This window comes from Dermacentor albipictus, chromosome 4 (genome assembly GCF_038994185.2).
Source record: "Dermacentor albipictus isolate Rhodes 1998 colony chromosome 4, USDA_Dalb.pri_finalv2, whole genome shotgun sequence".
Classification (NCBI taxonomy): Eukaryota; Metazoa; Arthropoda; class Arachnida; order Ixodida; family Ixodidae; genus Dermacentor; species Dermacentor albipictus.
The window spans coordinates 173,626,237-173,650,556 of NC_091824.1; the positions used below are offsets into that span (position 1 = coordinate 173,626,237).

Here is a 24,320-nt window from a genome sequence, read left to right on the forward strand (position 1 = left end):
ATTCTCGCGGTTGATGTCAAGAACAGAGCAACATTGGACATCTTGAGTACAGTGAAAATGCTGGGCAAGATAAATGTTCGCACCATAATACCGCAGGACAGCAATACTATATCAGGTGTGATTTATGATGTCGATGAGTCAATCGACGACAACGATCTGCCTATTTTGGTCAAACCCGCCACAGCAGATGTACCTATTATTGAAATCCGTCGCCTAGGACATTCACGCTGTGTGAGGATAACTTTCAAGGGAGGTAGCCTGCCGTCCCACGTGAAAGTTGGATTTTTCCGTCATCCAGTGCGACCGTTTGTTCCAAGACCACTTCAGTGTCGTAATTGTTTGAAGATCGGGCATGTCAGCGGCACATGCAAAAATTCGACCGTGTGCGCAAGATGCTCTGAGCAGCACAGCGCAGATGCTTCCCGTGCGACTCACTTCAAATGTGCCAATTGCTCCGGACCCCATGAAGCATCGTCGAAAGACTGCCCGAGACACAAGACAGAGCGGAAAGTCCTAAAACAAATGGTGAGAGACAACTCAACTCACAGAGAGGCCGCCGCCAAAGTACGACGGCGTAGTGTCCGCCGTCACCGTAGACGATCCTCGTCTACTGGAAATACTGATACCATCGCAAGACAGACGATACTTCCTGAGGCTGGTGCTCCCAAGGCGCTGACCCACACTAACACGGTGTCTGATGACGCAGTGAATGCCTCTACTGCAAACGACTGGCCTGCACTTCCGACATTAAGTCCTCCAGCCCAACAAATGTCGACGGTGGACTACCGACGAACCAATGTGGGCACAGATCACGTGCGAGGTCAAGACAACCAAGTAATCGCCATAATAAGATCTCTAATGAAAGTCATTCGCGTGTTGATAAACGACATACAGACGCCGTATGCTCGAAGTGCACTACAAGTGCTGGACGGCCTGGATCCGCTTCTTGCGAGCCTCGAGTAGCAAGCACAATGGCTCTATCGCGTCAGCCGTTCTTCAGACAAGTCAAGGAAGCATCTATTATGCAATGGAATGCCCGTGGCCTGAAATCCCGCAGTGATTTTCGCCATTACGTTTTCACCAATCGATTCCCCATTGTGGTCGTCTGTGAACCGAAACTACAGAAACCCGTCCGGATCTCAGGCTATGAACCTCATGTGTCATCCACTTGTGCTGACATTAGCAAAGTGACCATCTACATACGGTGTGAACTGACTTATGTTGTTCATCCAGTGCGGCCACATGACACTAATCAGTATGTGTGTTTGACCGTGAAAAAACAAAAACTTACGTTTACTTTAGTGGGCGCATACCTTTCTCCATCGATTCGTTTCGATAGGCAGAGACTGAGTGACATTATAGATGCGACACCTGGTCCATGGATTGTTGTTGGGGACTTCAACGCGCATCATTCACTTTGGGGAAGCAACAAGATTACTTCCAAAGGAAGAAACCTCGTGTCCTTCGCTTGCGACCATGACCTTTGTTGTCTAAATGATGGCAGTCCCACGTTTCTGCGTGGCCGGACGTACAGCAGTTGTTTAGACTTAGCTTTTGTTTCGCGATGCCTCACTCACAGCGTCCATTGGTTCGCAGATATAGAAACCCACGGAAGCGACCACATTCCTACCTACCTGAAGATAAAAGGCCTCACCAAATCCGTTCCATCAAGTGTTAAACAAACAATAGATTGGCCCGTGTTTAAATCACTTATGGAAGACGCATGTCACGAAGGCATTTCGTCCACACTAGAATTTGAGATCGCCAAGGCTATGCAGGATGCTATGCGCTCATATCGGCCATCAGAGAAATACACAGACTTTGATTCGGAAATACAGAGCCTCCGTGCAATCCGCCGGCGAGCGGAGCGACGGTACAGACGAACTAAATCATTATACGACCTTAGAGAGGCCAGACGCATTCAAAAGAAAATTCAGCGTCGCCTTGCTGCATTGCAAAATCAACGCTGGAAATCGTTTTGTGAGTCTCTCGACCCGCGTAAACCTCTGTCGGTTGTTTGGAAAACAATCCGTGGACTTCGATCAGCTCCTCAACAGCGTCGTCCATTTAAGTCTCTAGCCCTACATCAAGGACGCCGAGAAGTCGAGGTAGCCGAAGATTACTGCGCAAGGATCGCGCGTCCGGCGCTCACGTATTCACCTTGCGCACCTATTACCATTGTGCCCCCTTGCTCTCGAGATCCTCGTATGGACGCTGCTTTCTCCTTCGAAGAACTGGAGGCCGAACTTGCTGGGTGCAGGCGATCTTCGTCACCAGGACCCGATGGCATCACATACTCTGCGTTTGCAAACCTTGGTCAAGAAGCCAGAGATGCCCTTCTTGGCCTATACAACGCATCATGGCGTGACGGCCTGGTCCCTACAACGTGGAAATCCAGTCGGCTTGTTCCACTCCTCAAGGCTGGCAAATCCCCGTTGGAATTATCATCTTACCGTCCAATAGCACTGGCCAGCTGTGTCGGCAAGGTAATGGAGAGAATGATCCTCGCACGGTTAGAATGGTACTTGGAATTTTACAACGTCTATCCAGAGGTAATGGCTGGTTTTCGACGTGGCCGCTCGTCAATAGATAGCGTTATCGACCTGGTAACATACGTACAACACCAGAAACATCTGAAACGAATCACTGCGGCCCTATTCCTTGACGTTAAAGGTGCGTACGACAATGTAGGTCATCATGCAATACTGGACGCCTTAGAAGCTGTAGGGATTGGTGGACGCACCTTTCGCTGGATATGCAACTATTTGAATGGGAGATCTCTTTTTATTTTGACTGAAGACGGACCAACGCAGCCTAGCTATACCAGTCGTGGTGTACCGCAAGGCGGAGTACTCAGCCCTACCCTTTTCAACCTGGTGCTCGTTGGTCTCGCTGATTCGTTACCGCAAACCGTTCAACTCTCCGTATATGCAGACGACATTTGCATATGGGCTTCAGGCGTGACACGTGTACAAGTCCGAGCACGACTTCAAAAAGCCTCAACGGCTGTGTCAAGATACCTAAGAAAACAAGGCCTGGAGCTTTCCGCTGAGAAATGTGCACTCGTTGCTTTTACTCACAAATCGATGGCCCCTTATGCTTTGCGGATTAATGGCCAAATTATACGATATAGCCGAACGCACCGATTTCTTGGCGTCATCATTGATAGAGACTTGTCTTGGAGCCCTCACATCTCGTACATGACAAAGCGTTTGGCCGCCATTGTGGACCTTCTTGCGTTTCTCGGCGGGAAATCCTGGGGCGCGACAGTACCGTCAATGTTGCAACTATACAAAGCACTGTTTTTGGGCTTCCTGCGGTACAGCTTACCTGTAATAGGAAATACTTGCACTACGAATATTCGCAAACTCCAGAGCGTGCAAGCCCAAGCACTCGGGACTTGTCTCGGTCTTCCCAAAACAACGTCATCGATTGCGACAGTGGCCATAGCCAGAGACGCTCCTTTGACAGTATACATTGATACAGATGTCCTGAGAGCGCACATCCGACACCTGACTCGGATCCCCTCACACCATCTTGCTTGCTTGCCAGCAAAAAGGCCACTTTCAACTTTTGCTAAAACTATTGCAAGACATCAATCGTACTTGCCATCAGAATTTACGCCCGCTACACGATTGTCAGATCCACTGTGGTGTCTGCACCAGCCCCAAGTTCAACTGACAATTCCAGGAATCGGGAAAAAAGCTGGAGCGCCATTGCAAGCTTTGAAACAAGCAACATTGGAGCACATTCACAACGTGCACAGATTCCGGCAACATGTCTACACAGATGGTTCGGTGAAACTCAACAGCTCTGCTGCTGCAGTCATCATCCTGGCACAATCTGAGGAAATCAAATTAAGAACTTCATGTGTGACCACATCGACGGGTGCAGAACTCGCGGCGCTCCGTGCTGCACTTGATTTCATTAAGCAGAAGCCTCCGCAACAATGGACAGTCTTTAGTGACTCCAAGGCAGCCCTTCAGTGCATACGAAGCCCAATGCGCCACGGACCGAATGAACAACTGGCCTCAGAAATTCGGCACATATATCATCAAAGCTATGACAAGGGACACGACATAATCTTTCAGTGGCTTCCAGGACATAGTAACATCAGCGGGAATGACCACGCCGACGAAGCCGCCCGATCTGCACATGAAAGTGGTCAGCGAGTCGTCATTCCGTTTTCGCGAACAGACGCTGCGGCTGAGTTGCGATTGATGTCCCGTGAGTGTACTTTGCCCCTGTGGGACTCAAATGTTTTCACCATGTGTCGGTTGCGTTCATTGTCTCCGGACATACGGATGCACCTCCCGCCTGGATTACAACGACGTGAACAGACCATGCTCTACCGTCTGTGGCTAGGCGTTGCCTTTACAAACGCCTATGCTTTCCTCATAGGAATGGCCAACAGCCCCACGTGCGACACATGTAACATCGACGAGACGCTCGCACACATTATCTGTGTCTGCCCGCGATACAGTGCTGAGAGACAAGTGATGTGCAGTGTACTGGACCAGTTGGACAATCGTCCACTTTCAGAACTAAAAGCTTTAGGCCAATCCTCCGATAGGACATCCGCGTTGAAGGCCTTACACGCGCTAGTAAGGTTCTTGCGGTCTACGGGGCTTCACGACAGACTCTAAGAATGCCGCCTCCTACCGCTCTGAAGTGTACGCGCTTTGTTTGTGCTTGTCTCCCTTTCTATCTCCCCCTTCTACTCTGTTTCTCTTTTTATCCCTCTTAACCCTTCCCCCTGCGCAGGGTAGCCAACCGGAACTACCTCTGGTTAACCTCCCTGCCTTTCTCTGCATTATTTTCTCTCTCTCTTCAACGTGGCTTTCACAAATTCTTTTCTTGTGATACTCAGCTGCTATATTTCACTAATAATTTGCATGTGCATCTTGACATAGGTATTCCAGCTGATTGGATATTTCTATATGTTCAAGAGTTTGACAAAATTAATAAGCTATTGCTGCTACACAAACTTAAGTCTCCTAAACACTGGCCCGGGTGTACGTAACTGAACTCAGACGTTTATTTTTTTCTCGTTTTAATTTGTTGCAACTAGCGATTCCACATCTAACACGACTCCACTTGAATTCAGTGCTCCACAGGGGTTAGTTGTCGGCCCTCTTTCGTCCTTAAGATATGTAAACAACTTATCCAGAAAGGTTTCCTCACAAATTTATTTGTGGACGACTGTGTTATATATATCGCAAAAAATTTGGCAGTCACTTAAGTATTCCTACGTGATCCGAAGACGAGAGCATGAGGACTTGTCTGACCTACCACGACAAATTAAACTCCACATTAATCCACCTTGCTCTAATTTGTACCAACATTATTCAACCCTAATCAAATTTAATCCACCTTAACGCACGTTAATCTACATTAATCAGCTTTAATAATTTACTTTAAACCACCTTTACCCAATTTCGCGAGTAGGTCAGAGTGGCTCTTTGGGTGCGGGCCACGGCAGACGCCGTGGCTGTTCACAGCGGGATCGCGGCACGTCCAGCGCCGGGAGAGGTACGTCATCACTTGGTCACGTGGGTACCGGATGCTAACGCCGGGCACCGGACGCCGGACTTTTCGCTTCAATAACTTTGATGGAATAAGTAATAAATAGCAAAAACTAATAAATAATAAAACTAATAACTCTGATGGAATGTCTCCACAATCTGATCTAAAGAACACGGCCACGAATGGTGCCTTAGGTGGTGCACGGAGCTAAAAAAATGCAATTACGGGGTTTTACGGGCCAAAACCACTTTCTGATTATGAGGCACGCCGTAGTGGGGGGACTCCGGAAATTCAGACCACCTGGAGTTCTTTACCATGCACCTAAATCTAAGTACACGGGTGTGTTCGCATTTCTCCCCCATCGAAATGCGGCCGCCGTGGCCGGGATTCGATCCCGCGACCTCGTGCTCAGCAGCCCAACACCATAGACACTAAGCAACCGCGGCGGGTACGGAGCTAAACACTAATAAATGCAAACTTATGAGCATTTCCCTTTGTTACACGCACTGTTGTGCCTGCACCCTCAATGACTGTCCTCTTCAGTCCGTAACATCCCATCATTATCTTGGCGTTCATATAACTAACGATTTCTCTTGGAAAGAACATACAGGGCGATCATTTTTAAGTTTTGTGGAATTTTTAGGAATCGCCTGTAGCAGATAGCACAATGCTTGTCGTTGAGCTGGATTATACGAAGAGGCGGGCATTACTAAAACGAGAAATTGAAACACATATCCAACTAATTAAAGAAAATTCACAAATTATTTTTTGAATTATTTACTTTACGACCGATATTGCAATTTAAGAATTGTAACCGTTGAGCTTTCAGGACGTATCCACTTGAAATGAATTACCAGGATGGCGCCAGTTTCGAGATACTATTTCCGAAAGTGTGGGCGTCCCAGTTACTTTTCTACTTCAATGTATGAATGAGCGTTTTTTCTTTTTTAAGGTATGTTTGAAGTGTTGAAGTTTATTCTGATAAAATGCATATACAAATTTGGGTATGATAGTGTGCAGAAGGAGGTACCATAGCGAAAATACTGCAGGGGGACCTCCTATGATATGTTATACGAAATGGAAAACTGCTAAACAGCAAAAGAAGAGTAATAAGAACAGTTACGATAAAATACCAGCAGTAACACAATTATTAACAAAAGAATAAAGCAAGTAGAATCATCTCGGTGATTAAATAAGTCTAGTCAATGAATACTTAGTCATTATTGAGCAGAAACAATAAAGGACGGGTTATTTCATTTGCCATACTGTGTTATTGGTTCAGAATAAGATCACGAAGCAAACGTTTAAATGATGACACAGAAAAGCAGCTTTAATATTATAAGGCGAAGAATTTCACAATTTAATTAAAACAACACCAACCCTTTGGGCACTATAGCTACTGCGGACTTTTGGAAGTAAAAGAAAAATCTTATTCAGAAAAAAACGTGTGCAATTTGTATTGGTAAGTCCTTACATGAAAACAAATTTAAGAAGGTGATGGTGTTTAATTGCTCGATATGCGAATATATAAACACTGAATTTCACAAGATTAGTAATGCAGAGTATGTAAGATCGTGGTACAGATCTGTAACAGAACGACAATGCATTTTTACGGCGAGTTCAATGGCGCAAATCTCCAAACTGGCATCATTCTGAAAATTCATTCCAAAGCTCATCGGCTACAATTCGTAAATTGCAATATGTGCCGTAAATTAATTAATTCAGAACTGAATTAGTGCATAATCGTTAATTAGTTGAATAGGTGTTTCGAATTCTCGTGGCGGTAATGCCCGCCTCTCTGAATATTCCAGCTCAAGGACTAGAATTACGCTATCTGCAACAGACTACGTTTAAAAATTCCGTAAAACCTAAAATTGGTCCCGCTGTATAGCACTAGAACCTAGTTTCTAAATCAAACCGTCGCTCAGAATACTTCAAAATAAGTTTACTCCTCGCGCCAGTTTCAATAAAATTGCTGCTGCATACTACACCCGTCCGCCCCCAATCAGAACGTGCTTCATCTGTCTGAGATCCACACCACCCCACATTACCAGATGAAGCAGTACAACGTCGCTCTGCTAATTTCATTCTAGCTAACTATATCATCGTACTGTTGGTATTACATTATTGAAAACCACCCTTCACAATCTTTTACTCTCTCTTCGCCGAAAGCAAACACGCTCTTTCCATTTTTCACAGTATATACTATCAGAACACATTTCTCCGCTTCCTTTCGATCCCACACTTTCTTCGATTCGGGTAGATTTTCAACACTACTCTTTCTCAATTGGATAAATTTCTGTATGAATTTTCCACAACTGCCACTTCTTTTTGCATATGGTACAGAACTAGACACGGAGCTAGAAAGCAAGGTCAACAAACGATAGTTGCATGGATTGATGAATATCGGTGTGAGAATCATGGCGCATTAGTAATATTTATTACCAGACAGTCTAATGATAAATTCGGTAGAGACACTTAAGACTGCTGACAACTGACCGCTGACGTGGGGGAATGCGAGAACTTGCACCGTTTGTCGGAACGTCACGAACGCGCTCGTTTTACACAAAGCTCGTGACGTGCCGCCAGCTCCTCCCCATTGGCTGCTCCGTCACGTGCCCAGTGACTCACGCACTAGGTCCCACCTCTGTCTAGTAAACCAGAACCACAAAGCCGTCGTGGTGTCGGGCAAGCGTGCTCGTCCTGCACCCCGCTGGCTGGGGCTAGATTCCCAGCTAGACCGAAATGTACCTCGTTTTCTGTTCAAAGCCATTTATTTACATTGTTTACAGCAATCACCCTGAGAAATTTCACGTCAATCCGAGCATTTTTTGACGTGCTTTCACTCTTAGCGCCGTCGACCATTTTGACACGCCGACGGATTTTCGCGTAACGGTGCGCATAATGCTATCGCATTAAAAGTGAAACTGGAGCTCTGCTTGTATGATGGGACCCTTGTGAACTCCGAGACGTGGTTCCAGGTTTCACAGCGACCCGACCTGCGTGCCGTCGAGTCGAGGCATCAGCCGAAGATAAGACAGAGATCACCGAAAGAAAAAAAAAAAGGGGGGGGGGGAGGAAAAGCAGCATCGCACGCGAAAGAGAAAAGGAAATAGTTACGGGCCCGATGGGCCAAAATAGAGCTTGCAAAGCGAGGAGCAGCGGGGACAGACCGTACGCAGGGAAACGCGCCGTTGTTGCTGTTTCTGCCGTTTTGGGGTATTTTTGTGACGTGTTGTGGAAACACGAGGCGAGATGTTCTCGCGTGCTAAATATAAATTGTGCCTGGTGGCGCGGCACGGTGGTGGTTTTCGCCTTGCTCAGCAGAGACGCTTGCTGCGGAGGTGGGGGCACCCGGCGTCCCCTTTGCGCAGTGATCGCCACCACGCGCGCCTCCGCCGTGAGGGGTCGCTGCAGCCGGAAGAGGGTGACGAGCGATGCGCTCTCCGAAATATTTTTGCGCCTGCGTGTCCTGCGCGAGGTATCGCGCTAGAAAGTGTGTTACGTCACTGGCCACGTTTTAGTGCGGAGGGGCCAGGAGCACAGCGCGGTTGGGCCGCTGAGGCAGCACTTGGAGCCCGCGTGCTATTTCGCGTCTCCACGGTGCTGGAGTTCCATCTTTTCTTTGGTTGTTTATTTTTGTAGCCAAGCAGTGGACAGAAACAGATGGCAGATGACAGCTCTCGGTGGTGAACACGTTATTTGGGAAGCCGAGGCGGTGAAGTAAGGCGGCGCACTCAACGCAGCGAAGAATATTATACGAGGGACAGAGTGGAATGTGTTTTTCGGGGTCTGCATGGGAGCGTATAGCTTACGAAAGTGCTGGCGATGCGGCCTGGCTTCTCTTTATGCTAAACAAGGCAGTATATCCCCTAGATAGGCAATCGGATTCGGGAGAAGTCAAGATCGATGGATGCGGGCCACCTCTCCGTTATGCCAGCTGTTCACATTAGCGTGCGGTCAAATTGCCCGCTGCTGCACACGTCGCTAAATGTACGGTGCTAACGATTGCATGCAGGTATTTCTCCAGAACACTGAATTGAAATCATTGAGCGAAAAGGTTGCACCAAATCGATTCGCCTACGGAACGAGTCAGAGTCGCTAATCCGAGGTAGCCTGCGAGACTTAATTGACGCGACAGTGTCAATGACTACCTCGCTTCACTATCGCCAGCAGCTGTTCACCAATCGCATGTGTCTCAGCAGCAGACACAGAAAACCTTACTGCGGATTCATAGAGTCTATAGCATTGGCTCTCATGTCCGGATTTATTGTTCTACAGAGAAACAGTAAAATTGGTCAAGAAAGAACAGGTCAACTTAGAGGCAGTAAGGGTAAAATCAGACAAATTTAGGCTGGTGCTTGCAAACAGATATGCAGCCTAAGAACAGAGAGATGATGATGATGACATTGAGGTAATGAATGAAACCGTAACGAGGCTAGCTTCAGAGGCAGCAATTGAAGTGGGAGGCAAGGCACCCAGGCAACCAGTGAGCAAGCTCTCCCAAGTAACAAAGGGCCTAATAAAGAAACCCCAAAGAATGAAAGTGTCCAACTCAAGAGATAACAGAATTCGCGGAACTGTCAAACTGATCAACAAAGCGAAAATAAGCGATATTAGAAATAATAACGTGAGAAACACTGAAGAAACCTTAAAAATTGGACACAGCCTAAGATCAATGAGCAGGAAACTTGCCATACGACAAACCAAGATGAATGCACTGAAAGATAAACAAGGTAATATCATGAACAATCTCGAAGGTATAATAAATGCAGCGGAAGAATTCTATACTGACCTGTACAGTACCTAGAGGACTCAGGAGTACTCTATTCGAAACAACAATGGACAGTATACAGAAACTCTTTTTTTTTTATTGATATGAATATTAGGAGAGGTTAGCGCCTTTACGGTGGCACCGGCTACTCCTTGTCACTTGGCAAAGGAAACAAATTTGCGTAAAAAGGGAGAATAGCGACACGAAATATGGCACTCAGTAGAACACTGGATCAATAAAAAATATACAGTCCAACAGTACATGAGTCGCAAAGTTCAGTGCATTAGTTCAGTCCCCGTACGCATATATAAAGTCAGATATTTAGAACAGCCATAACACACAACACATGTAATGTGCTGCAAGTACAGAACAGAATTATACATATTGCATAAAAGTTGCGATCGCCACATAAACCAATTATGAATCACGAACAACGTTTATGTTACTCATCTAGCGCATTCGGATCATCTGATACCTAATATTTTCCCAAAGTGTTGGTCTCCTCTAAAAACTTTTTCAGAGCAAGAAGCGCTCTTTTTTGAAGGCCCGCAGTTGGCCATGGGCCAAGTATTTTTTTTTAGAGTGAATGGTCTTCTGTCTAATATCAACAAATTTGCTTGCAGTACCCTTCTTTGTGGATTGTATTTAGTGCACTCGAGGAGAAGATGATGGACATCTTTGTCTGCATGGCCACAAGAACACTATGGACTAGAGACACGTTCTTTAACTAGAAATGAGGTCAGAAGGGCCTTGCAAGGTATGAAACGGGGAAAAGCGGCCGGTGAGGATGGAATATAACTGTCGATTTATTCAAATATGCTGAAGACATAATGCTAGGAAAATTGGCGGCTCCCTATATGAAGTGTCTATCGACTGCTAGGGTCCCATAAAACTGGAAGAATGCAAACATTATACTAATCCACAAAAAAGGGCGACGTTAATGAACTAAAAACTTATAGGCCCATTAGCTTACTCCCAGTATTATATAAAATATTTACCAACATAGTCTCCAATAGAATAAGGATAACACTGAAATTTAGTCAACCAGGGGAGCAGGCTCGCTTTAGGCAAGGTTTCTCTACAGTGGATCACATCCATATCATTCACCAGATTATCGAGAAATCCGCAGAGTACAATAAGCCTCCTTATATGGCTTTCATAGATTATGAAAAAGCATTTGATTCAGTAGAGATACCAGCAGTCATAGACGCGTTGCATAATCAAGGAGTACAGACCGCTTACGTAAATACACTGGAAGCTATCTACAGAGATTCCACAGCCACCTTAATTCTACACAAGAAAAGCAGGAAAATACCTATAAAGAAAGGGGTCAGACAAGGAGACACAATCTCTCCAATGCTCTTCACTGCGTGCTTGGAAGAAATATTCAAGCTATTAAACTGGGAAGATTTGGGGTAAGGATCGACGGCGAATACCTCAGCAACCTTCGGTTTACGATGGCATTGTTCTATTCAGCAACACTGCGGATGAGTTAGAACAAATGATTGAGGACTTTGACGGGGAAAGTGTAAGAATAGGGGTGAAGATTAATATGCAGAAGACAAAGATAATGATGAATAGCCGGGCAAGGGAACAAGAGTTCAAGATCGCCAGTCAGCCTCTAGAGTCTGTGAAGGAGTACGTTCACTTAGGTCAATTAGTCACAGGGAATCCTGATTATGAGGAGGAAATTCATAGAAGAATAAAAATGGGTTGGATCGCATACGGCAGAGATTGTCAGCTCCAGACTGGAAGCTTACCATTATCATTGAAAAGGAAGGTGTAAAATCAGTGCATTTTACCAGTGCTGACATATGGCGCAGAGACTTGGAGACTGACAAAGAAGCTTGACAACGAGTTAAGGACCACGCAAAGAGCGATGCTAGGCATAAGAGGGAGAAAGAGAGTGGTTTGGATCAAGGAGCAAACGGGCATAGACGATATTCTAATAGACATTAAGAGAAAAGAGGGCAGGTCATGTAATGTGCAGATTAAATAACCGTTGGACCATTAGGGCGACAGAATGGATACCAAGAGAAGGGAAGCGCAGTAGAGGACGGCAGAAGACTAGTTGGTGCGACGAAATTAGGAAATTTGCGGGTGCTAGCTGGAATCGGTGGGCGCAGGACAAGGGTAATTGGAGATCGCAGGGAGAGGCCTTCGTCCTGCAGTGGACATAAATAGGATTATTATTATTATTATTATTATTATTATTATTATTATTATTATTATTATTATTATTATTATTATTATTATTATTATTATTATTATTGGTTGGCACTGGTTTTTAGTTTTCGGCAAAATAAACCACCAGGAATAGCTGGCATATCTGTAGGCACTCTGCGAAGAAACTTCGATGTGCTTGCTAACATCTTGCTTTATTTAATCAATGGCTTTTTAGAAACTGCAGTAATTCCCGAGACTCTGAAAACGGCTATAGTTAAGCCACTCTATAAAGGAGGCAGGAAGGATAACATTGAAAACTATCGGCCAATCTCAATTTTGCCGGTACTTTCCCAAATACTAGAAAAATTCCTTTACGAATGCATGATGTCTTTCTTAATGAAGTTTTCAATTTTATCGCCCAGACAGTTTGGTTTTGTTGTGAATCGAGGTACCACAGTCCTATTGGAAGAATTCTCAGATGAAGTATATTCTGCATTTGAAAACAACTTATTCACCTGTGTGCTATTTCTAGAAATAGCGAAAGCTTTTGACACAGTGAATCATAACATTTTACTAGAGAAATTAACTTTAATGGGATTCAGAGGACCATTCCACAGGGTACTGCGAAACTACATGTGTGGTAGGTCATAGATAGTTATGGGTGACAAGGAAACCGTCAGTAGCAAGCAATGGCTTACAGCCGGTGTTCCCCAGGGCTCAATTTTATCACCTCTTTTATTTAACATATTCGTAAACGATTTTCCTCTAGTAATTTCTAAAAGCACTATCTATCAGTATGCTGACGATACGGTTATATTAACAAAGCATATAAATTATGAAAAGGCTGTGGGCGCCTGCAAAATACAATACACAGTGTAATGCACTGGTTTGCGAAAAATTGTATTAATGTAAATATCAGGAAGACACAGTTAATATGTTTTAGAAATCACTTAAAGACCACAGCAATAAACATTCCAGTATTCTTGCATGACCAGCACTGCATTTCATGTACATGTACCCCTGTTCAGTATGTAGACTCTGTGAAATATCTCGGTTTATTTATTGATAGCAGCGTGTCGTGGCAGTATCATCTGGCATATCTGTTTGGCAAACTTAGGAGTGTCGCTTGGTTGCTTTTTAATATAAAAGGTTTAACGCCAGTATCGGTAAAGAAAACCATAGTGCATGCACTCGCATACAGCATCTTGCGATACGGAATCACCGTTTTGGCTTTCTGCGCATTGAGATGGCAGATGAGAATTGACAGTTTACTAAAAAATATATTGAAAAGTGTTGCCTATGGCAGCGGCCAGATGTCAGGGGACAATTCATTTTCCGCGTTAGGTTTTCCTTCATTTCAGTCATTATTTAAGCAAACTGTTGTTCTTCGTCATTTTTGGAACGACCAATTCAGAGAAAAATATGTAGCTCCTCGACTTTTGAGGGACAACATTCGTTTTAATGTTCCTCGTTCGTCAACTCGGTATGGCGAGGCACGGCGATGCGTCTATGTGTCCAAAATCTTTAATTATCTACCTGACGAATTTTTCTCGGTTCAGTCAAAAAAGGTTTTAAAGAAGATGTCATCTTCCATTTCAGTTTTCTTTTATGTATGGGTATGTGTTTAATTGAAGTAATTTGGTTGTATTAACCTGTATATCTTTATGAGCTTACAAAAATGTTCATTACGTTGCCATACCTTTTTTTAATTTTTGTTTTTTGTTCTATGTAAGCATAAAAAAAATGTTCACTATGTTAGACTACCATGTATCAAATTTTCTGTTTTTCATCTATATAAGCGTGAAAATATGTTCACGCTACATTGTACTAACATGTATTTAATTTTCATTTTGTTTGCACAATGTTTTGTCGGCACTAAGGTTACGCATGTATGTACATACACTGATCTCATCGCTGTTGCCGGCACTGCCGGGCCTAGTCACACAAGCCATTTGGGCTTCGACAGGCCCGCTTACTATGTATTTTTTCTTGTGGCACATAAAAAAATTATTATTATTATTATTATTATTATTATTATTATTATTATTATTATTATTATTATTATTATTATTATTATTATTATTATTGCTCTATAAAGGTCTTTAGAAGACGAAGTGCCGGAAAGGCAGTCAGAGATATGTGTCGACCTCACGCCGTGACCTTTGTCATTTCCATCCAATGTATCTGAGGACTGCGCGTCGAGCCGGACGAGTAAGGTGCGTTGTTGATTGTCACTTTGAATGAAAGCCCTTACTCGTTTGTCAAGACACGTTGCAAACAGCCACGCAACAACCGCGCAATACGCGCAGAATTACTTATGAGTGACGCTTCCCCTTCATCTTACTTCTCAAACCGCAAGAAAGCAGACGCCGACGTGGTTCACGTGAGAAACAATTACCAGTGTCACAATGTTAGATAATTATCGACATGAAAATGTGAAAGCTGCAGTTTGTTACTATTCAAGGTAGCGGGTGTATCCGAAGATGTCGTCGCGAGCAGCCCGATTGCACACATTCTGCCAAGTACGAGTGTATAGCGCGTTTTTTTTGTTTGTTTTTGTTTTTCGATGTGTATAGCACTCTTGGCATAGCGTAGACACTTTTCTTTCCAGATAACAAGCTATCTCACCAAATAGTACAGGCCGATCCTGAAGTTCGCGTATTCTGGAATTTATTTATTTATTTATTTATTTATTTATTTATTTATTTATTTATTTATTTATTTAGGAGCCTACATTGCCCTCTTGCGTATTATTGTAGAGGGGTCGAAAAAATAGCAATAATTGAATCATGGGAACAGGCACAACTGTCACTACACATTCAACTAAAGCACACATTTTACAAGGATGAGGAAACCATATTTTCGGGAATACCCATAACACTCGCTTCCAACTTATTCCTTTTGCTAAACCTAAAAAAGAAAAATAATGAATGCGCAACTACATTCATACGACATTTTATTTCTCGTACCTTTTTAGCATGATCATATCTGTGCAATATATAGTAGGGACTCATAATGTAGAAACCGTTATTAATACCAGTTTCATTATTAAAATGGAGGAGTAAAACTTTAATCGCAATAATTTTCTTCGTTGCTGAAGAGCTTTCAAACCTAGTTCGCTGTTAACGTGAGTTATACTGGAATTGCTGCTGTAATGAAGACTACATGCAGCATGGTTTTGTACGCGTTCAAGCTTATGGATTAGCGTTTGGCCATAAAGATCCGATACTGTACAGGCATATTCAAGGATTGGTCACACACATTAGGGATATCCAATGTTTCTTCAAGGCTATTTGGGGCAGATCTGAAATTACGTTTAATAAAATTTAAAACACCCTTGGTTTTACCAGATCTATAGCATATATGTTTATTCAAATATCAGTCAGAAGAGAAATAGACACGAAAACGTATTTAAATGTTCAGAGAGAGAGAGAGAGAGAGAGAGAAAGGAAGGCAAAGAAAAGACAGGGAGGTTAACCAGGGATTATATCGGGTTGGCTACCCTGTACTGGGGGAGGGGCAAGGGGATGCGATAGGTGAGAGAGAGAAGGGTTTAAAAAAAGAAAAAAGAAAAAGAACGCACGTACACACAAACTGTTTCTGTGGGCACTGTCACGCAGCCCGCAAAGGCGTTCCTGGTGTTATGCAGTGTCACCGTACAATCCTGCGTCACACAGTGAAGTCACAATCTGTCACAAAGTCCAGTGTCTTTTAAATACCGCAGCAGTGCCTTCACAGCCGATCCGGTTGATGTTAGCGTAGGCCAGTTTCCAAGGATCTTGTTTTCTGTCATTGGCCGCTTGTCTAGTTTGTCTATAGGTTGGCTGGGAGGACAGCTCTTAGCGGGTTGAAACGATGGCACTGACAAAGAAGGTGCGCGATTGTTTCATTGCACCCGCAGGAGGGAAAGATATAAGTAGAAGGCATGGCGGTTAACCAGAACCACGTCCGGTTGGCTACCCTACACCGGAGGAATGGGAAAGGGGAAAACAAAGATAACAGGGAGAGAGAGGAGTGACGGAAAGAAGGCAACTGCGGTGAGTTCGCTGACGTGTGTGGTCTTACAGAAATTGCATTAATAGTCACAGATGGTCGCACAAGCCCGCCGTCCTTAAGAAGCACAAAAGCGCCTTCACCGCTTTATGGGCCGATGGGCGGTGGGGGCGGTGTTCCAGCAGCATTTGCACACAAAGTGGCCGATTGTCCAGTTTTTGGAAAGCTTTGGCAAGTTCTTGTCTCTCTGGGGTGTATCGTGGACAGTGGCACAGCAGGCGGTCGATGTTTTCTTCGGCGCCACAGACCTCGCATGCTGCACTGTCAGCCACTCCAATTAATGTAAAGTATGCCTTTGTGAAGGCAACTCCTAACCAAAGGCGACAGAGAAGCGCAGCTTCACGTCGCGGAATTCCGAGTGGAGGTCGGAGTTGCAGGGAGGGGTTTAGTCGATGCAGTCGTGTAAGTCGTAAGTTTGGCGAGTTCCAGCCGGTCAGTGTGAGACTGCGTGCCAGGTGTCGAAGCTGCCTTGCGGCGTCTGAAGTCACAAAGTGGGCTGTTGGACATTCCGATAAGAAATGAGTGCGCATTTGAAAATGCTACTCCAAGCCATAGACGAACTAGAAGGGTGCAGTCACGTGGTGGAAGCTCGGGCGGAATACGGACTACCAGACGCGCTATAACAAGAATCGAAGCTAGGGTTTGCTTTTCCTATTAAAATTAATATAGCAACACTTACTTAAAATTCATGCATATTTTCCTTCTTTTTTTTGCACCACCGAAGCAACATATTTATCCATTATATCTTGCAGCGCCAATATGGCATTACAGCAGAAGGGGGAAAATTGTCAAGATCGCGTTGTAAGGCATCAATATCAACCATGCATTGTATAGATCTATAAATGATAAAATCATACGCGTACAGCCTGAAATTTCAGGTTAACCGTTCGGACAAATCATTAACATAAGCGAAAAAAATGTAGCAGTTCTAACACTGAACCCGGTGGCACCCCGGAGTCATGTCAACATCGAAGAAGAACAGTTTACGTCAGCATAATGTTCTATACAAGACAGGCAACTACTCAACCAATCAAAAACAGAAGCAGGCAAACCTAATAATGAATATTTATGCAATAAAAGAGTGTGTGCAGCAATATAACATGCCCTCTGAAAATCTAGAAATGCTGAATCAACTTGAAGATAGTATAACTCAAGATATGAGAAAATTCATACATTTGTGTCACACACTATAAGCCGCACCTAGAATCATGTTGAAATAAAGAAAATAAATTATTGGATTCCAAATGTTTTATAATACTACTATAGATTATATGCTGAGTGGTTCTGCCGTAGATGCTTGTCACAGAAGTTGGTTTGTAATTAGTGAGGCTATTTTCATTACCGGACTTTAGTATTCGGACTACATTAGCATAAACTGCCATTCAGGTTGGAGTTACTGATCTAAAATAGCAAGAAATAGTGCCAAGACTATTTGCGCATCTCATCAATAAGTGATAGCAAATGGTGTCAGGCCTTAAAGCTCAGTTCAAATTAAGGCATTCAAGAAATAGCACACACCATCTGCGGAAACAAGAATGCCAGCGATGACAGACGGACTTTCACCCTGAAATGATTCATAAAATACAGATATATAATATATGTTAATGCAGACTACCTTGTCTGCGTCTTCGGATAAGTTTGTTTCGTCGTCTAAAATGTCCAGGGTACCATCTGAGCACATATTATTTGATATCACATATTAATGTGTAAGCATCCTTTGGCGAGTTCCCCGGCAAAACTGTCTGTCACGCCAAAAGTGTAATTCTTTGCATCTGCACAAAAATGCGTAATTTGCGAAGTTAAGGCATTTAATCGTTATAATAGTGTAAACGTAGATGATCGGTAGATTTACAAGCTATAAGGAACAACTTAAACAAACAAAAAAATGGTCAGGGAGAACACCCATATGACCAGATTTATGCATACCCATAGGGTATGCATAAATCCACCCCTACGCCTTGAAGAAGACAAGTCCACTTCTCGAAACGTTGGCTCCTGCTTTCACCTTGTTCTCGTTTTGCTCATCATTGTGTAATTCTGTCGTTCTAGGGACTAAAACAAGCAATCCCTTGCATAAATGACCAGCCGCAGCGGTTCACTACAAACCAACTGCGCATAATGTTTCATTGTTCCTGGCAAACTTCCTAAGCTTACTTAACAAAGTTGAGACCCGCCGTGGTTGCTCAGTGGCTATGGTGTTTGGCTGCTGAGCACGAGGTCGCGGGATCGAATCCCGGCCACGGCGGCCGCATTTCGATGGGGGCGAAATGCGAAAACACCCGTGTGCTTAATTTAGGTGCACTTTAAAGAACCCCAGGTGGTCAAAATTTCCGGAGTCCTCCACTACGGCATGCCTTATAATCAGAAAGTGGCTTTGGCACGTAAAACCCCAAATATTATTAACAAAGTTGATATCTTAAAAGCACTGATACACGTGTGTGATGTTGAAATCATCATTGGTACAGAAGCGTGGCTCACCGAACATGTTGCTGATAATGAACTATCGTTGCCGAACTATCGTTGCCGTTGCCAAGAATAACTTCACTTTCTGCATACTGTACACCTTCATAAACTTTCCCCATTAATAAAGAAACCCTACGTGAGGCGAAAATATTCTAGATCTGATATTTAGTAACCATCTTGAATACAGAAACGCTCTTGTTCTTGTAGAAATAAGTGACCACAGGGCCGTTCACTGCACTATGGAGGTATAACGACCAAAGAAAACAAAAGAAACGAAAACAGTACTAGGCTATGCTCGCGTAGATATTGCCAAAATGGAGAGCATGTTCACGACTTTTGTGGCCGAATTCCTGCACAATTTCGCAAGCTGATCAGTTAACGACAACTGGTCTTTATATAGAGACTGCTTTAAAAAAAAAATGAAACACTGCTGTGTGCCAAAATCAGCTCTCCCGTCCAAAGCAGACGAGCCTTGGTTCACACGTGACGTCAAGAGAAATATTAACACGAAAAAACGAGCGTTTAGAAATGCTTGGACATCACATACCAATTTAGACTGGGAAAACTACAGAGAGCTGTCAAAGTTTACAGAGACCTTAATCAATGAAACTAAAAACGAATACCTTAACTGTACTTTGCCCAATTTGATGATTACCGACCCTGGAAAACTTAGGCGGGTACTAAACCCGAAAGAAAAGCTAACCAGCGTGCAACTCAAATGTGAAAATCGTGACCTACCGTCGATAGAAGAATCTGCTGAAAATTTCAATCAGCATTTTGCTTCGGTCTTCTCTGACGAGCTGCCGCTACAATCTACGAGGCTTCAAGTGAAAGCAATACTGCACGAGTCTCCACCCATCTCGATAATAGAAACAGGCATGGCACGCACAATGGAGAGCCTTCCATGCAAAACTGACCCTGGGCCAGATGGTATCAGCGCAAAACTTTTGAAGCTAACATGAGATAATTCATCTTACCTTTTATCACTAATCTTTCAACAGTCATTGGACACTGGACTTCTTCCTGATGAGTGGAGGATTGCGCATGTAATTCCTTGCTTTAAACCTGGAGGCAAACACTTCGCCAACAATTAGCGTCTCATTTCTCTTACATCTATTTGCTGCAAATTACTTGAGCATATTATATACAGTCACATAGTGTCTCACACCGAATCTAATAAACTACTTTTTGAAAACCACCACGGCTTTAAAAAAAAACGGATCCTGTAACACCCAGTTGTTTGAGTTAATAACCGATTTACACAGCTCCCTCAATGGGTCATCTTTAATCGATGCAGTTTTTATTGACTTCTGTAAAGCATTCGGTCGCGCCCCCCACCAACGTTTACTAACAAAACCGCGTAGCCTACAGCTCGATGACAACACATTTATCTGGATTAAGGGCTTTCTAACCAACAGACTTCAGATTGTTAAACTCGATCACTACATATCTCACCACACGCAGGTCAAATCGGGAGTCCCACAAGGATCAGTCCTGGGACCGCGGTTATTTTTAATCTACATAAATGATATACCGACTATCGTGCAGTCTTCCATATGTCTTTTTGCAGATTAATGTGTAATATATAAAGAAATAGCAAACCAGAACGACCACTTTAACCCTGCAACCCCATTTAACGACTTCTTCAGAATGGTGCAGGAAACGGAAGATGAAAATCAACATCGAGAAAACTTAGCACGCTAAGCTTGGCCCCAGTCTCAATTTATTGCCTAACTAGTACCTAATTAACAATTCTGCAGTTGAAACACTTTCGTCGAATAAATATTTAGCAGTCCTGTTCACTTGCAATCTAAAATAGAATGATCATGTAAAACTAATCATTAGCAAAGCTTCTAGAAAGCTTGGAGTTCTAAAACGTCGCCTACGCATTGCTAATTCCGATACCAAAGTTCAGGCATTTAATTCGCTAATTAAGTCATCATTAGAGTACGCTACTAACATATGACATCCACATCAAGCTTACCTTACTGACATGCTGGAATGAATTAAAGGTAAAGCCGCTAGATTAATCTCGTCCTCATGGGACCGTATAACGTAAAACTACTCCAATATGTTTTTATTCCAATCTCCTGACGTCAAATTTGCGTAACCGCCGACGCAAGCATCGGGCGTTCACCCGCAGGTTTGTCTGAACAAACCAATGAAATACTCCCCTCGCTCATATGAGGTTCCTTTTGTTTACTTGAAAAATGAATAACATTGCTTATATTGAGTGGCTTGTCTTATCTAATTGGCTCGCAAGAGGCGAGGAGCATACTCAAGTGGAGAGGGATTCGATGGTGCCGAGCCACTGCACTGAATATCGATAACCGGATGAAGAGGGTGTTACCGGCGCCTGCGATTGGTCCGCTTTCTCTTACTTATAACATGTGGTGGCCTGTCGACAATCGCGGCGGCATGCAACGGAAGCTTAAGAATCACGCTAAAACGGATCCTCAGCAAAGAAGAGTTGGCAGAATCAGGTCGCAAAGGTGCCGAAAATTCTCGAAAACCTTACACGGCCACGCAAGAAGTTTTATTACCCGCAAATAAACCCGTGCTCTTCTGCAGCGGCGAGTAGCCAGTGCCGGAGCGATCGGTGGCAGCCATCTTTTATTCCTTTCGAAACGGGGCAGCGTGCGGCTATTCAGAATAAAATTCACTTTTGTTCGGCATATTAATGTATCTTTAACGCGTACGCGTCACTTTTACGCGGTAAGTTTTTGCGGTTTTGTGACGTTGCGTTAGAGGCAGGTGAAGTGGGTGCAGACCGAAAACTTTTGACCAATAGCCGAGGGCGAATGGAAAAAAGGCGTTGAGTCAGAAATAAATATTTTTGTTTTGTTCAGTCAAACTATGCATATTCAGTGTGTACACATCATATCAGACGGGGAGCTATCGCGCTTTTCGTGACGTCGCGTGACAGACAGGTGAAGTGGGGGTGGTCCAAAAAAGTTTTTGACCATTTGCGGTGGGCTGACTGCAGAATTGGAATAGAAAAGTTTGGAATAGTTTTACGTTATAGCGTCCATGTTCTCGTTATCACAGTGTGTCATCCATCAAAAGAACACTTGGCATTTTAGCCCTCGTAATAAGCAGAAAATATTCACGATTATCCTTTATTCACAGTGTTTCTTACCGTAACAGTGCATTTTCCCTCAAATTCATTCATCCAGCAGCCCAAATTGCCGCCCGTCCTGACCACGAACTCAAGGTGTACCCACCTTTCGCACGAACTAGAAAAAATATTTATATCACCTTTAGTCTTATCGATAAATGGGTGGAACACCCTTCCGCAATTCATTAAGGAATTATATTCATTCCAATCGGCTTTACTAAACTACCTTAAAGGGGCACTAAAGCGAAACAATAAATCAGTTTAGACTAATGAAGCATTGTCTGAGAACCCTGCAGGCAGTCATTTTAAAAAATAGTTTGGTTATTAGATGAGAAAATGAAGGTCCAAGTATCAGTATTTGAATTTCGCGCCGAAACCCAGCGATGGTACGTCAGCGTGATGTCAGGGATTCCAAAGTATGTTGTCGCATATGGGCCGCGTTGGCTGACTAAAGGTTCCCGAAACTTGCCATGTTTGTTGTTTGGTTCCTTTAGAACACAATGTAGTCAATCTGTACCGCTATATATAATTAGTAGGCCCTACAATATGCCATCGAAATTCAAGACGTCACAGCCCCCAGGTGCGGGAGCTTAAGTAGGTGTCGCCACACGTATTTCGTTCTTGCGCTTTTTCTGGCTTACCAAACGTCTTAGCGTTGTAAGAGCGGTGTTTTTGGTGTTGTAGAACTGTAATTTACTGATGCAGAAGAAATCATTTTTCACTTTAGGGCCCCTTTAATGAGATAACCTGCCGTACCATCTGATCTTTTCTAAACAACCATGTTATCCTGCTTGAGCGTATATCTTTGATCACTGTCGTGTATTTGCTGCATTATTCTAATAGTGTTGTAGTTAGATCTTGTGTTATTGCATTATATGATCATTATGTCATGCACTATATCTCTTTAATGCTGAAAACAGTTCTGTTCTTTATTTGTGTCTTGATATTTGTGCTTATAACCCCCGTTTGAAGTTTCTTGTCGTTGTTATCCCCTCCCCCCCCCCCTTGATGTGATGCCCGATTCTGGGCCCTTAGGGTAAATAAATGAAATGAAATAATTCAAAGTTGTAGAGGGAAGTGCGAAACAGGGGCCCTGCTGCATTACGTGCTTCACACATGATACGTTTCATCAATTCGCCTGCTTAGGTAACCATGGTAGATGAGTTCTGTCCGAATTTGTTTTTCCTGCACCTGTTTTTCCTTCCCCGCACCAAAAGTCGGCCTCTCGCGCATTTATGTCTTATGTGTTGATTTCTTTGCTGCACAGATTATAAGTACTTCAGGATATTGTGAAATATGAAGCCGAAAACACGTCATCACTTCACTGCATGCGTTCATGACCGTGCAATGAAAAGCGTTGCCCGCCGGTTAACTAGCATGCAACGAGTTCACTTATTCTTATTTTGACTCCTTTACAGCTATACATTTGCATCTCGGCGTCACCAGCACATCACCTGCAATAAATAAGCTATGAGCAAGTTCGCAAAATCAATAGCAAGAATACCTGGTTACGCTGAGCTGCGTGGGGCAGATAATTTCTGCTTGCGTGAAGGGAAGGGAAGGCGCAATTCTGTGTGTCGGCGAGATAGCGCTGACACACAGAATAATGTGTTTTTGAAAGAAGTCTGTACACAACGCTCGTGCAGCAAGTTTACTTCTTATTTTTTGTTCTTACACTTGGTACACATTTGGTGACACCTAATTATGTCGAAAGCGACATATTCGTACCCGATAAATAAAGAAGAAGCAATTGCCAATTTGTAACCCCTAAAGTATGACACAGACTACTCTGTATAGTGAATTTTTTTTTCAAATGCGATAGCATCCTATAGGCTTAAAAAAGAATGAGCAAGTGACCCTGATTGGTCGATTGTCGGGGTTTAAGGTACTGCCTAGCCTGTGAAGTATTAACTTGAGATTAATTTCAACGACATGATTTGCTTTACATTTTCGAGTATACGCGAATGTGCACATTGTATATCTTAGTACATAGGCAGCAGGAACACGCCGCCTGTGTGCCTATCAAAATGCTGTATACGTTTCTTGGAGCATAACCGCTGCTCCTGGTTGTTTCCTGTGCATTTTCAGTGCCTACGCAAGTCGTTACTCGTATACCGCTAAGCTTGAAGAAAACAAAAACACAGAACTATAGCTTCATGCGATGGCTGAACCATCCTTGTCCATGTAGCTCTATGCGGCGCGAGTGCTGTTTGGAAACAC

General features: G+C 43.6%; 1 protein-coding gene across 9 annotated transcripts in view; it reads left to right on the top strand.

Annotated features, from left to right (window-relative positions):
- Positions 1–24,320, top strand: part of LOC135913610 (BTB/POZ domain-containing protein 6-like) — a 202,301-nt gene that overhangs the window by 98,111 nt on the left and 79,870 nt on the right. For 2 of the 9 annotated variants that reach the window (XM_070537834.1, XM_070537832.1), the window contains exon 3: positions 16,368–16,503. The exons of 6 other annotated variants lie outside the window; for them this stretch is intronic. In XM_070537834.1, the coding sequence (XP_070393935.1) occupies positions 16,441–16,503 (63 nt within the window). In that variant the 5' untranslated portion in view covers positions 16,368–16,440. Of the gene's footprint in view, positions 1–14,586; positions 14,683–16,367; positions 16,504–24,320 lie in introns of those variants that run through there. One more of the 9 variants, XM_070537833.1, reaches the window with a different exon arrangement.